The sequence below is a fragment of the Nymphaea colorata genome, chromosome 13 (assembly GCF_008831285.2).
Source record: "Nymphaea colorata isolate Beijing-Zhang1983 chromosome 13, ASM883128v2, whole genome shotgun sequence".
NCBI classification, from domain to species: domain Eukaryota; kingdom Viridiplantae; phylum Streptophyta; class Magnoliopsida; order Nymphaeales; family Nymphaeaceae; genus Nymphaea; species Nymphaea colorata.
In genome coordinates this window covers 12,810,335-12,823,503 of record NC_045150.1, presented here as the reverse complement: position 1 = coordinate 12,823,503, position 13,169 = coordinate 12,810,335, and the positions used below count along the sequence as shown (strand labels likewise).

Sequence of the window (13,169 nt, the reverse complement as noted above, 5' to 3'; positions counted from 1 at the left end):
ATGAAATCTAAACTTGAAGAAATGAAGGTTACTTTTTTCCTTAGTCCTTGTATTATGAGCCATATTGCAGAAGCAGCTCTGCTTTTTGAGGTTTGTAGACGGTGTCAGACCTTCCCTCTCTGAGGATATAAAGTTGGACAATTGTGTAAAGTTATGTTCATATCTCTCGCCGTCAGAATGTAAAGGGCTTTTCCTATCTTATTCATATTTTCCAAAAGAAAAAAAGACTACAAAAAGTCGATTGTCTTTCGAGCAGATAACAAATCACTGTTCAATTTTTTAGAAGAAACTTGCAAAGAGTTGCTTGTTAGACTAAAAAACATTGTCTTTTTTATATAAAACGAAAGAAAGATCTTGATATAAATATCTTTATGTCTTTCACGAGAATTAACATTTGAGCAAATAATAAATGATTGGCAACGTATGAAAAGTATTTTCCAAAAACTGCTTATTAATACAAAATGGGAGAAGTACGTCTTGAATACAAAAATATCTTTTGGAGGCCATGGCGGGAGTGGTTTTTGTTAAGGTTATTTTATTATTGTATATTAAAAATCAATTATCTCTGTCAAAAGTTAAGCAGCTCATCGATAACTTTTATTGTTACTTTTGTTGTTTTAGGTGCTTTTGTTTTCTCTTATTCAAAAGGATGCAGGAAGAGAATACCAGTAAAGATGAGAAAAGAGATAAAATCAAACAATATACTGGTGTTTTCTGGAACGATCAGCTTTGTTAACTGTACCACAAAAACTGTTCTTTGCAAACATATCTATCTTGAAATCGAATCTTTTATGCTATGAACATTTCTCTAGGAATATCCATCACGTTTATTCAATTTGTCGATCTCAGATAAATCAATTTCTGTTCCAATCGACTGATCCGTCTATTATCCAATTCAAAATCTAAACATGGCCAACCCATGATGCTGGACTCGAGGTAGGCCCATATCCAACCCAGGTCCGATCAATCTGGACAACGGTTTGATGTGATGAGTTGAGACTAAAACAGCGCTTTCACATGAACACTCTTAGTGGCCGTTTGACACGAGTGAGTGTTTCATGAATATGTCCCAAAATTGAACAAATATATATGAAACTCTTTCCCAAATGATTCATGAATCTACGCATATTTTAGGACAAATCCAAACCATTTATGTCTCAATCCAGAACAAATGAGCAATTGTTACCAAATGCCCCTTAATGCATGAGGATGTGCTGTGTTCCCTTATGAACACCTCTCGGATTGGACATAAATGATTTGGATTTTTGCTGCATCCAAACTCTCCCGGTCGCAAACTTAATGTTCTAGCTTATATCTAAAAGCCAAACTGCAACACGGTTTTTGTATAAGTTTCAAATCGGACATCTTAATGTACTCAACATGTAAATTTGGTTCTGCAGATTTCGATAAAGAATTTGGATCCTTGTTCTTGATTGGATCCAAGATTCGAACTCCATATATAGACGGGTTTGGTAGGATCTCTGAATGTATGATTCCAGATTTGATCTTGGACTCAGATCTGTTATGCTGCTTGTCTAACTCGACAGCCATGTTAATGGATCGGGGTTATCTGATTACCGATATAATCTGGAGAGTCCGAGATGGTAAGGAAAACAGTCAAACACAATCAAATCAGAAATCGGATTTGGATTCTTTATGGGGTGTTTTGAAATAGAATCCATAATTGAGTCCGAAAAGTTCGAATTTTGAATCTAAATCTGAGCCTGAATCTGATTAAGGGAGATCCAATTAGGCTGAATATTGCTTAGACCAGAATCGATTTAGTCTACTTGGATCAGGAAACTCTTTTCCTTTCTTGCAGTGTCTCGTGTCTCATTCCGTGTCCATGTGAAATAAAATAACAGTTTCCTTCTCGGGCTGTCTTGACGTCTGCATGCCAGCAGATCGGGAAGAATCTGTTCCCGCAATTCCCTCCATATCTTTCCACCCGGATTCGTCGTTTCCTTTTTTACCTTCATCCAGCCTCTCTCTCGCTTGCCCTTGCTCTTCCTATTTTTCTTCATCCAACCCCTCTCTGCCTTTCTGTGATCGACCCGCCATCTGTTTGTGAGACGTACCATCGTTTTTCTCTGTGTTGGGGAGATGGGTCCTTCGGTTTCGGCCTTTGCAGGGCTTCTGGTTGCTCTGCTGGCCATGGCGGCTGCCCATGGCTGCTCCGACGAGGACTTGATCGGCAGGCTGCCGGGGCAACCGAGAGTCCACTTCAGGCAGTACGGCGGGTACGTGACGGTGGACGAGAAGGCAGGGAGGAATCTCTTCTATTACTTCGCGGAGGCGCAGCACCGCCCTCATCATAAACCGTTGACTCTCTGGCTGAACGGAGGTCGTCCTTTCTCTTTTATATTTGTTTTCCTTTTATGGCGTGATCTTTTCTTCCCTTTTTGCATTGAATTGAGCGTAACATCAGTGGATAAAAAATCATTCCTAATCGTTTAGTTACCGAAGAATATAACTTCTCTCTCTCTCTCGCTCTCCGTATAACATTCAAAGACCTAAATTTCATAGAATTATCAGATATCATAATATGGTTTTTCTCTCACTTTTTTTATATTTCTATCGAATTTATGTCTCCGAATGTTCAACAACGAGCATTATAAACCTTTATGATTTATAAACGTTTTAGCTTCTTCAGATTCTCCCAAAGAATACTTGTCAAGTTATCTTAGTTTTTAAAGAAATCAGTTTTCCTTGTTTGGTTATGGATGAATTTAAACCCAAGAAACAATGGAGATGAATTTGTGTGTCATTGGATCAACTCATGACTCATACTCGGATCAACTCATGGCTGGGTCATTGGATCAACGAGTTAACTTGATGACTCGGTTTTGTTGAAGGTAAACCCAAATCAAAATTTACAACCGAAGAAAAATGCTTTTAGAACCACCATATATTAATATATGTCACACAGAAATAATAAACTTCAGTTTTCAGTGATGCATGCAGCAAAAATGGGGAAAAAATGCTCCTATAATTAGTTGATGATCTCAGACAACTTGGGTGAGTCCTAACTTGTGACCCAATAATGGATATATATATATATATATATATATATATATATATATATATAGAGAGAGAGAGAGAGAGAGAGAGAGAGAGAGAGAGATTGGTAAAAACCAAACACTTAAGTTACGAACAAAAACCAGATCCTTTAATTTTTTTACCAAAAAGTTATTTTAAATAAAATATAAACATCCTAATATATTTATAAAAACTATTTTAATATAAAACGTGCTTTGAATGAAGTTGTTTTAATGAAAATGTTGATTTTTCTATCATCAAAATGTTGTCGCTACCTGATCTATTCATTTTTGCTTATTATAAAAACACTATTAAAAGTCAAAAAGTGATCAACTTTACGTATATTAACATCCTATTAGTAAGTTAGATTAAAAAAAAAACACTTTAAATATCATATTTTTAGGATTTGGTTTTTGTCCCTGACCTATTGGTCTAGTTTCTACCAATCACTATCTATATATGTATATATATATATGTGTGTGTGTGTGTTACAATCTATAAATATGATCTTAATAGTGATACTAGACACTAACACTTGTAAGGGACAAAATCCAGACTCATTAAAATTAATCATTATTATTTTTTTTACAATCTATAAATATGATCTTAAGAGTGATTTGGTGAGAAAAATATATTAAGTTGGTTAACAATAAAAAAAATGAACGGCTCTTATAATATCAAAATCTTGATGGCAAAAAATCATTTTCTTTCAAAATAACTTGAACTAAAGCTTGAGTTATATTAAATTAGTATTTATAAAGAAATTAAAAATTCACATTTTATTCAAAATACCTTTCATCACTAATTTAAGAGGTCTGGTTTGTGCGTGCGCGCGCGTGTGTGTGTGTGAGCGATACACGCACACACATATTCTAATTTTGTCTAGCTTCTGCTTTACCTGCAGCATGTTTGCACTGATGAAGCTCTTGCTCGGATCATCTTAATTAGCGCGAACCGTAGTCTCATAGCATCACCTTACAGCCGACGGAATGAGCAGAGACAAAAAAATGCCTCTTCAGCGTGGCGATTCAATCCATAGTCACCATTGTCCTTTGATAATTTTGTGATGTTCTGGGCAATAATTTGATAATACAAATATTATGGTATTTTCTTAATTTTATTCATGTGAAGTTCTATTTTCTGGGTTTTCCTTGTTCTAACGGTTTTTCCATGTTGAGGACTGATTATGACTATGCCTGACCGGCCAAACAGCACCTAACACTCACATGCCATTCTCATAATGTATTTTTCCTCACCCTTTCTTTATCTTTTTATACTGTATATAGTACATACGATACCCTTTTCGAGACTTTCATGAAACATCACTTTAATAAAAGGCAAAAAAAGGATCTGTGAGGAGAACCCAGAAGAACCATCCTGCTACCTTTGAAAAGTTTGGTTGCTCCATCGGATAATAGAATCCTCTATCAGCTTGCTTTGTCGGTCTTCTTGTCTTATGATTTAAGCTTTTCCGACGGTTTATTTTGTTACTCACATCATAGAAACTTATGAACGATCTTGATTTCTTCGCTGTTATTTGTGATCAGGCCCTGGCTGTTCCTCCGTTGGAGGTGGTGGTTTCACAGAGTTAGGTCCATTCTTCCCCAGAGGAGATGGTCGGAGCCTCCGAAGAAATCCTAAATCATGGAATAAAGGTCATAAACTTAACTAACCCATCTAGAAGCATTGTTGAGAAATTCATTAGTAAAAAATATTATCTTGTGTTCTTCTCGCTGAGGTGCTCAGTTTGTGCCAATAAGGCCAAAATGCAGTTTAGACATCACCCAAATTTTAACTTCTTGTTAATCATCATTCAGTTTAATCACCTATCGATTTTTGGTCATACAATCGCAGCTTCCAATATGCTTTTTGTTGAATCTCCTGCCGGAGTTGGATGGTCATACTCCAATACAAGTTCTGACTATAATCGTGGTGATGAAACTACTGGTAAGTTACATTCAAGATACAATGAAGGATCTGCAACTTGTTCACGAACATGCAACTGAAAAAAATGCTGCAGTTATGAAGCTCATCCATTTCAGAATTCTTCACTAGGAAAGAGTACTTTGAATTAATTGCAGTTTCCATTCTTTGTTAGCTGTGGACATGCTCAAATTTCTCCTGGGATGGTATGAGAAATTTCCAGAGTACAAGTCAAGAGGATTGTTCCTAACTGGAGAAAGCTATGCAGGTGCAGTGACCGACACTCATGGACTTCAGGATTACAAGTTTTGCTAGCTTTTATTTATTTGTCGATTAGTTTCTCACTGATGACTGCTGATGTATAGGGCACTACATACCACAGTTAGCCAATGTGCTGCTACAACACAACAGGCATTCGTCTGGCTTCAAGTTCAACCTTAAGGGTTTAGCTGTAAGTTGATTGTTCTTACTTGCATTGTCTTCCTTTCGGTCCCACATGACCCATTAAGCCAATTAGTAATGGCAATGCAAGTCACAGCGGGAACTGCTAACTTTCCTTAACCAAAACGAGTCAATAAGCTGATCCACATTTGGCCTGACCTGAAGTTCTTCAAGTTATTCATTCAAGTTGGCAGCACAAATTTGAAAAATGCACATACACTTGCAGATTCACATATGATTTTGTTTTTGGACAAATACATTCAACGTTGTCAACTGTACATAAACTGAGCCAGAATGCAGTTGACATTTGGTCTTGCAGGAAGTCTTTACTATGAGTCTTCTCCTTTAATTATTGTTTCCTGTTGGTTTTCTAGATTGGCAATCCACTTCTCAATCTAGCAGTAGATGCGGCAGCAACTTATGAATATTTATGGTCCCATGGTTTGATTTCTGAAGAGACTGGTTTTGCCATCAAGAAAGAATGTGATTTCGGGAAGTATACAGATAGCGGAGACAATCTTTCCCGTTCATGCATAAAAGCAATTAATGATGCAGAAAAGGAAGTTGGTGACTACATCAATGAGTATGATGTTATTCTAGATGTCTGTTATCCATCAATTGTGGAACAAGAACTCCGACTGCGAAAATGGGTATCAATACTTGGTTAATTTTATTCATTTTGGTTTGCCTTGTCACGTAAATGAATTTTAATCAAACTAATTATGATAATTTATTTTGTGTCCTCCAGGCCTCTAAAATCAGCATAGGAGTTGATGTGTGCATGACTTATGAAAGGCATTTCTATTTTAATCTTCCAGAAGTTCAAGATGCTCTTCATGCAAACAGAACTAAATTGCCATATACATGGAGCATGTGCAGCGGGTATGCAACTTCAATGCTTTGTGCATTTAAACATCTCATGCATGCAGTTTTTATGACTTCTGGATCAGCTGCACGCATTTACTTGTTTGGCTTAGGCAAGAAAGCATAGAATCGACTGCTTCAGGCTGCTGCATTTAGGTTGGCAACCATGCAGCATAGTTTCATTTTGCTTACTGTTCCATATCCTCGTCGTGCAGTGGTCACGTTGAAAACTTCATATCCATTTTCATCAACCAGAGGTCCACGCCCATGTGATATTCTTGGGCAAGTTGCATGAGACTTGATTGACTTTATTTCTTTGTCGCTTGGAACATTTTATTTCTCTGGTCGGTTCGAATCCAAGATGCCAGCAATGCATCCCTTAATGATCAAACTTTTCTTCTCTTTAGGAATTTCTAGAAAGCATGCTAGTTTTCTCTTGTTCTTATTAAACCACTAATAAAAAGACACAATCTTAATCAACCTGACCCGAGTCAGCTAGTCCAACTCCAGTGATTGGGTTGGAACGATAAAATAGGTGCAGAATAATTATTCTCATGCTTAAATTTTTTACTCAATATATTGAAAATACCCAAAATTAGCAATAAGTATTTAGTTCTATCCAAGCTAGCTAATTGTTTTAAATAACCTTAGAAAACCATATTTGGCCTTTTACTACTGTCAAAACTTTTAACACATTCTTCAATAACAGTGTATGCTTAGAGGTAACGTTTTATTTATTTACCCAAGATTTAGATATTCTTGGACAAGTTTTATTATTTTATTAGTGGGCAGATTGATGAAAACTTGATTGTGGTTTTAGTGGCTGACTTTATGAAAATAAATTCGTGCACCCCCATTAACTAACCATAAAATCACTGTCTCGTTTTTAATGTTGAATACTTAAGTGAGTTTCTTCTTTTTGTTCAATATTTCACACTGTTTAAAAGTTCTCTATCTCCTCTTTCCCATGCCAGGGGAAAAGCCACTAAGGTGTTGTTGATTTGCTGTAAATTTCTCAAGCTGTAGGGTGCACATTTACTATGCTAGTCCTTTATATCATAGAATAGGAAACTGTGCAGCAGATCAATAGTAGCACTTTTCATTTAAAATGAAGTGACATTTTCTTCCCATGCAATTGGGAGGTAGGCTTCCCACCTTTATTGAGAAAAGAATTAAAGGAAGTGACATTTTTTTACCAGTACTTGTTTGTTTGCTGCAACTGCAATAGATTTTTGAATTATACTGAGTCAGACGTAAGCATCGACATTCTTCCCGTGCTCGAAACAATCATCAGGCATGGCATACCTGTCTGGATATTCAGGTGATCCTCAAAACTTAGCCACAATTGTCTTGCTTCTGTTACTAGATTAAAGTACTTCCTAGTCTTTTGAAACTGTAGCTAAACGGATTCAATTACAGTGGTGATCAAGACTCTGTGGTCCCTCTATTGGGCTCACGAGCCCTCACTCGCAAGCTGGCTGGTGAACTAGGCTTCAATACGACAGGACCATATGGCGCATGGTTCTATGAGGGGCAAGTAAGAATTTTCTTGTCTTCTTCTTCTTCTTCTTCTTCTTCTTCTTCTTCTTCTTCTTCTTCTTCTTCTTCTGTATCTGGCTTTTGAATGAAGTTGTTGCTTGAAAGTCCAAGGAACCTCCAAGTTTATGTTTCTATATTTTCTTCATATGAATATTGGCCAATGAACATGCTTGTAGTAAATCTTTGACAGTTTTTACGTCACCACCTGCTTCCCCCTTGTGGTTTGAGTACTTGATACAGAATTCACGACTTCTGTTGCTTGAGTTCTAATCATCTCTTTCTCTGTCCCATCTTTCGTGTCATGAACAGGTTGGTGGATGGGCAACGGAATATGGGGATATGCTGACATTTGCAACTGTCAGAGGTGCTTCTCACATGGTTCCATTCTCTCAGCCAGGAAGAGCACTCGCCCTCTTCAAGTCTTTCCTCGCTAACAGAAGATTGCCGAACACCACAAGTGTTCCCATTGACTAGAACACTGAACTCTGAAGACAGGAATATGAATAACCATATTGCATTTATGTAAATTCTTTGCTTGTTTATTATTTTCTGATTAGTTTGGCTTGCCTCTCTGCAAGTTAATGAACAGAACTTAAGAGTTGGAACAGCCTGTGGGTAGGGATTATATGATGGTACTTCATGTCCAGTACCTTAAATATTCATAGGTGGCTTGAATCGAGCAATTCAAATTGAATCAGCGGCGAATCAATTCCATTCGGCAGATACGGAGGTGGCAGTGTAAGGCCCACTGTTTTTCTTTTTTTTGTTCTTTTTCAATATGCCTAAAATCTTCTTATTCTTAATTATTTTTCACTTATTTTATTCAAAAACAAATATAAAATGCTTTTTTTGCCTATTCATAATCGATTAGTCTGAGAGGCTGAATCAACAGCCTCTCCATCCAATTTCTGATTTTAGACACATCAATACGCAAGGTGGGCATCATTAATTTGATATCAAATCAAAAATAATCTGGTGAAAGTTGTTTGGGTAGATGAAGGAAGGACAACCCACAAAAGTATATGGTTAATATGCATCTAAGGGTGGTTTTTTGGATCTGGAAAAAGAAATATTGAACTTATAAAACATATCTAAAAATGAAATGTTTGAATTTTGTTTTGAAAGTAAAAAAAAAAAAAAAAAATCTTCCACACGAGTTTGGCAGTCACATTCTTCTCAATTGCACCAACGTGTTTAAACTGCCTTTCGATCATGCAATCACAAACACAATAAATCTGCTGGCTTTTGGGATGCCAATGGACAGAATTCAAATCGGATATAGCTGCGACCACATCCAGCCGTTCAAATCTTTATTAGTTTGACTCCAATTCGGATTTGGGTGCTAAACACAAAATATACAAAAATCACATCCAAACTTTTATCTGCAATTAAAATCCCATGTTCGTGAAAATAAAATATTTATTGGATTTGGTAGGAAAAACTTTGTACTAATCCTCAAATAGTGTTTCATTCAAATGTGAAAAGTTCCAAGTAAAGATGAACATTTTTTTAATGTGATTTGCAGGAATCAACAAACAAATTCAAATACAGTAATTTGCTTTGGTATTTCGAGATCTAAACCCAAACCCAAGTTGCAATCTAATCAGGCATCATGTCATGTGATTGATTAAGTCTAATCGATCAATATTGCAGCATTCACACAAATTTGTTTGTTTACATCTCTAATCAGTGATTAGGTAGCAAAACTGTCATGTCACAACTCAGCTTAGAACTATAACGGTTCAGCTTACCGTTTCCAATCTGTCACCTAGTATATTTGGTTTTAACTTAAAAAGAGCTATGATACAGGACAACCAACCACTTAACAACACTTTACAAGTTAGAACTAAACTTTTAGTTTGTTACAATCAACCCCTTTTAAGGCACATTAGCAAGCATAGGATACCAAGTCCGAGTATTGAATCGGCTTTGATACAATTGTAACGAAATGTCTGACAGATCCCAACCCGCTCCTTGTCAGCTTTAGTTTCACTCTAAAAAAAGTTGGAAACCAAAACAATCAATTACTTAACAGTTCTTTTTTAAGTCCTTCAAAATTCTTTATAATTTTAGATAAGAGGCTGACTTTTGGAATGTTATAAGCATTCGTACTAGAAACAACTTAAAGAAAGGGAGGGAAGAGGACTAGAAGTGAATTGCAATGCAACCAAAACCATGCCCAATTGTTCAAAATCTCAAACCAAATTAAAAATTAAAAAAAAAACAAAACAAAATTTTTAGTAGGAATCCACCATTCGAACCTAACCCCAAATATGGGCTTAGCCATCTCCAATTTTCCTGATATGGATCGTAATTTTGGTAGCGATTATCAAGCAAGGCTTATCTCTATGGTTGACACTTTATTTTTTCTTTTTTGAAATATGAATTGGTGACAGTAAAAACAGTGACGACGATATGAAAGAGTAAAGACGCGCGTTTGAGAGTATAAATTTTCATGTGTTCCAGCATGTCAACGTTTTACTTGACGCCTTTTATTGTAGTTGTCTTCAACAGCTGCTTGTATTAGAAAAATGAGATAAGATGAGGATAGCATTTGAGATTAAGGCATAAAAGAAGGGTTGTGCTTGATATCCTCCTTGCACGAATATTGCTCCTGTGAGCTCCAGCAGTAGGGCCAGGATTTTTTTCAGAGGCGGATGAAACAATGGGTGGTCAGGCCAAGAAGAGTGATGGGTAGGGCTAAGAAGAGCGATGGGTCGAGCCAAATTAAAAAAAAAATAATTTTTTCAATAATTTTTTTTTTTTTTGCGCTCACCCAAGCCATGGCCCAAGCCCAGCAGTACTTCTTCCCACCACTGGCTTCCTTCCCGCCACCACCACCGCCACCGCCAAAGCCCTCGCTCTGCCAGACTACCACCACCAAAGGCACCATCGCCACTACTACCAAGGATGTCACCTTTCGGTGTGTTTTCTTTGACTTCCGCCACCACCAACAATGGTAGAGTCATAAATTTTTCAAGAACACCGAATTATAGTTTCAAAACTTTGACAAGAGTCGAAATATCATTTTTTTAATATTTTTATATAAATTTTTTAAAAATTTATATATAAATTTTTACAAAAAAAAAAAAAAGAGGGTGGCAAGGGCTCGTGCCGACACCCTTTGGCTCTGACCCTAGCCACCACCATGAAAAATACGACCACGTCTGAAGATTAAAAATTTATTGAATTTCGTAAGAAAAGCCTGATGAAATCAAATGTGAATTTCCTTACCAAATCCAATTACACGAATTTAGAATCAAATTGAATATCAGATTACAATATATGACAATTAACATTGCTTTTCACTATGCAAAGACAGAAAAAAATAAAATTATTTCCTCAGAACAGAAAACAAAAATGTTGAAAACCTCATATAATTCAAATTAAGATGAAGAACGAATCATCTAAACTCGAACCCTTCTCGTAATCTGATTACGCAATATTCTAGTGGTCAAGTTTAATTGGATCATTGTAGCATTAATACAAAGTCATTTGGATTTATGGTCAGTGATCACAGTTAGGTAGGAAAACTTTGTCATATATCATGCCTGAGAACTTAGCATTCTCAAGTAGGGCCCAAGCAACAACTTAAAGGAAGGAAGGAGCTGGCTCAGAAGTGAATTGCAATGCAAACAAAACCATGCCCAAGTTCAACATCTCAAATAATTTTTTAAAAGTAAAAATAGTATTTTTAAATATGGGCTTCACCATCTTGAATTTTCCTGATGTGGTGGCTTAAATATATTGGAATTCCCAAACATGGGCTTATTGAATATAAAGTGTGAGTTACGATAAACGCAATGACAATAATATAAAAGAGTAAAGAGATTGAATGGTAAAAATTTGATTGCGTATTGGCATACCATCGTTTTATTGAGGCATTTTATTGTAGTTTTCAGCAAAAGTGAGGCATGTATTAGTAAATTGAAGGAATGAGGTTTGTACCTGAATTAAGGAATAAAAGAAGGGTTGTTTTTGATATTTTTCTAGTACAAGTATGGTTGCCTGCGAGATCCTCTCGTCACAGCAGCCAACATAGTTCTCTTCTCCACCAATGGCTTTCTTCCGGCCACCGGCAAGCCCCCCACCACCGAAAGCACCATCACCACCACTGCCAATGATGTCACCTCCGCCTCCCCCGCGTTTTCTCCGGCCACCACCACCTTTACCAAGGATCCCGCCGCCCCCACCACCACCAAGGGTACCACCTCCACCGCCACCTCGCCTTTCTCCGCCACCACCACCAAAGTTACCACCGCCACCAAGGGTACCACCTCCCCCGCCACCTCACCTTTCTCCGCCACCACCACCAAAGGTACCACCGCCACCACCACCAAGGGTACCACCTCCGCCGCCACCTCGCCTTTCTCCGCCACCACCGCCGCCGCCTCGTGTCTCTCCACCACCACCACCACCACCACCACCACCAAAGACGTCACCTCCGCCACCTCATGTCTTTCCGCCACCAGCCATTCCTCAGCCTCCCCCAGCGCACCATTCCACTGTCATATTAGTCGTGCTTGTCTCCTTAGGAGGCCTCTTCTTGCTTTCTCTTCTCTCTCTAGCTATCTTCTGCTGCATGAAGAAGAAGAAGATCAAGAACACTGAGAAGAAGAAGAAAAAGAAGTCAGAGATAATGGACGTGGAGGAGCAGTTCAAGATTCAGGAGGCCGTTGTCCGGGGCCATCATGGCGAGGAGGCCATGGTGCTGTCCATGGAGAAAGACATCAAGGTGGAGGAGAAGAAGAAGAAAAAGGATGACATTCTCGGGGAAAGCAGTGATGAAGGGTGGGTTTCCTCCCATTGGGGACCCCCCTTCTCTTCTTCGCCGTCTTCTTCCTCACGTACTCGCCATGGCCTGCTTCGTCTTCATCACAAATGATGAGCCTGTTGTGACATATATATATATATATATACCACTCGATTGTCATAAATAAGGAGTGGGAAAGTGCAGTGGTGGATGTTTTGTTCTTTGGAAATTGAATTCCTTGATTTGATTGTATTGTTTACAACTAAAAGTTGAAAACGGCTATAGCCTTTGTCTTTACGAGGACAAGTTAATGGATGGCCAATCAATGCATCAGTTTCCGGCAGTTAGGAGCAAACGTAGCATGTGAGGTGAACTGAGAGCAGGCTGCCTCTTAGCTTAGTATAGGCCTTTTTCAAAATAGTAGTTACTTTATTAATTGTTTTTCAAATTCATCTTTTCTTGTTTACAAGAACTATTCTTTTGGGGTGACCAGGAGAGATCTGCTGCCCCGCTGAACTTATCACTTCACTACAGTATAATAACAATACAAGGCCTACTTTCAGTGTCTTTTGGTGCATCCCTATTAACGCTTTAATTTGCGCAGGGATAG

The 13,169-nt window shown here is 37.8% G+C and overlaps 1 protein-coding gene across 1 annotated transcript; it reads left to right on the top strand.

Annotated features, from left to right (window-relative positions):
• Positions 1-2,009: 2,009 nt before the first annotated feature.
• Positions 2,010-8,346, top strand: LOC116267112 (serine carboxypeptidase-like 42). Its single transcript, XM_031648686.1, has 10 exons — positions 2,010-2,344; positions 4,587-4,694; positions 4,894-4,986; positions 5,138-5,230; positions 5,328-5,413; positions 5,778-6,053; positions 6,152-6,285; positions 7,496-7,588; positions 7,687-7,804; positions 8,116-8,346. Exons 1-10 carry the CDS (start codon positions 2,104-2,106, stop codon positions 8,278-8,280), a joined length of 1,407 nt encoding a protein of 468 aa, XP_031504546.1. The 5' UTR covers positions 2,010-2,103; the 3' UTR covers positions 8,281-8,346.
• The last annotated feature ends 4,823 nt before the right edge of the window (positions 8,347-13,169 follow it).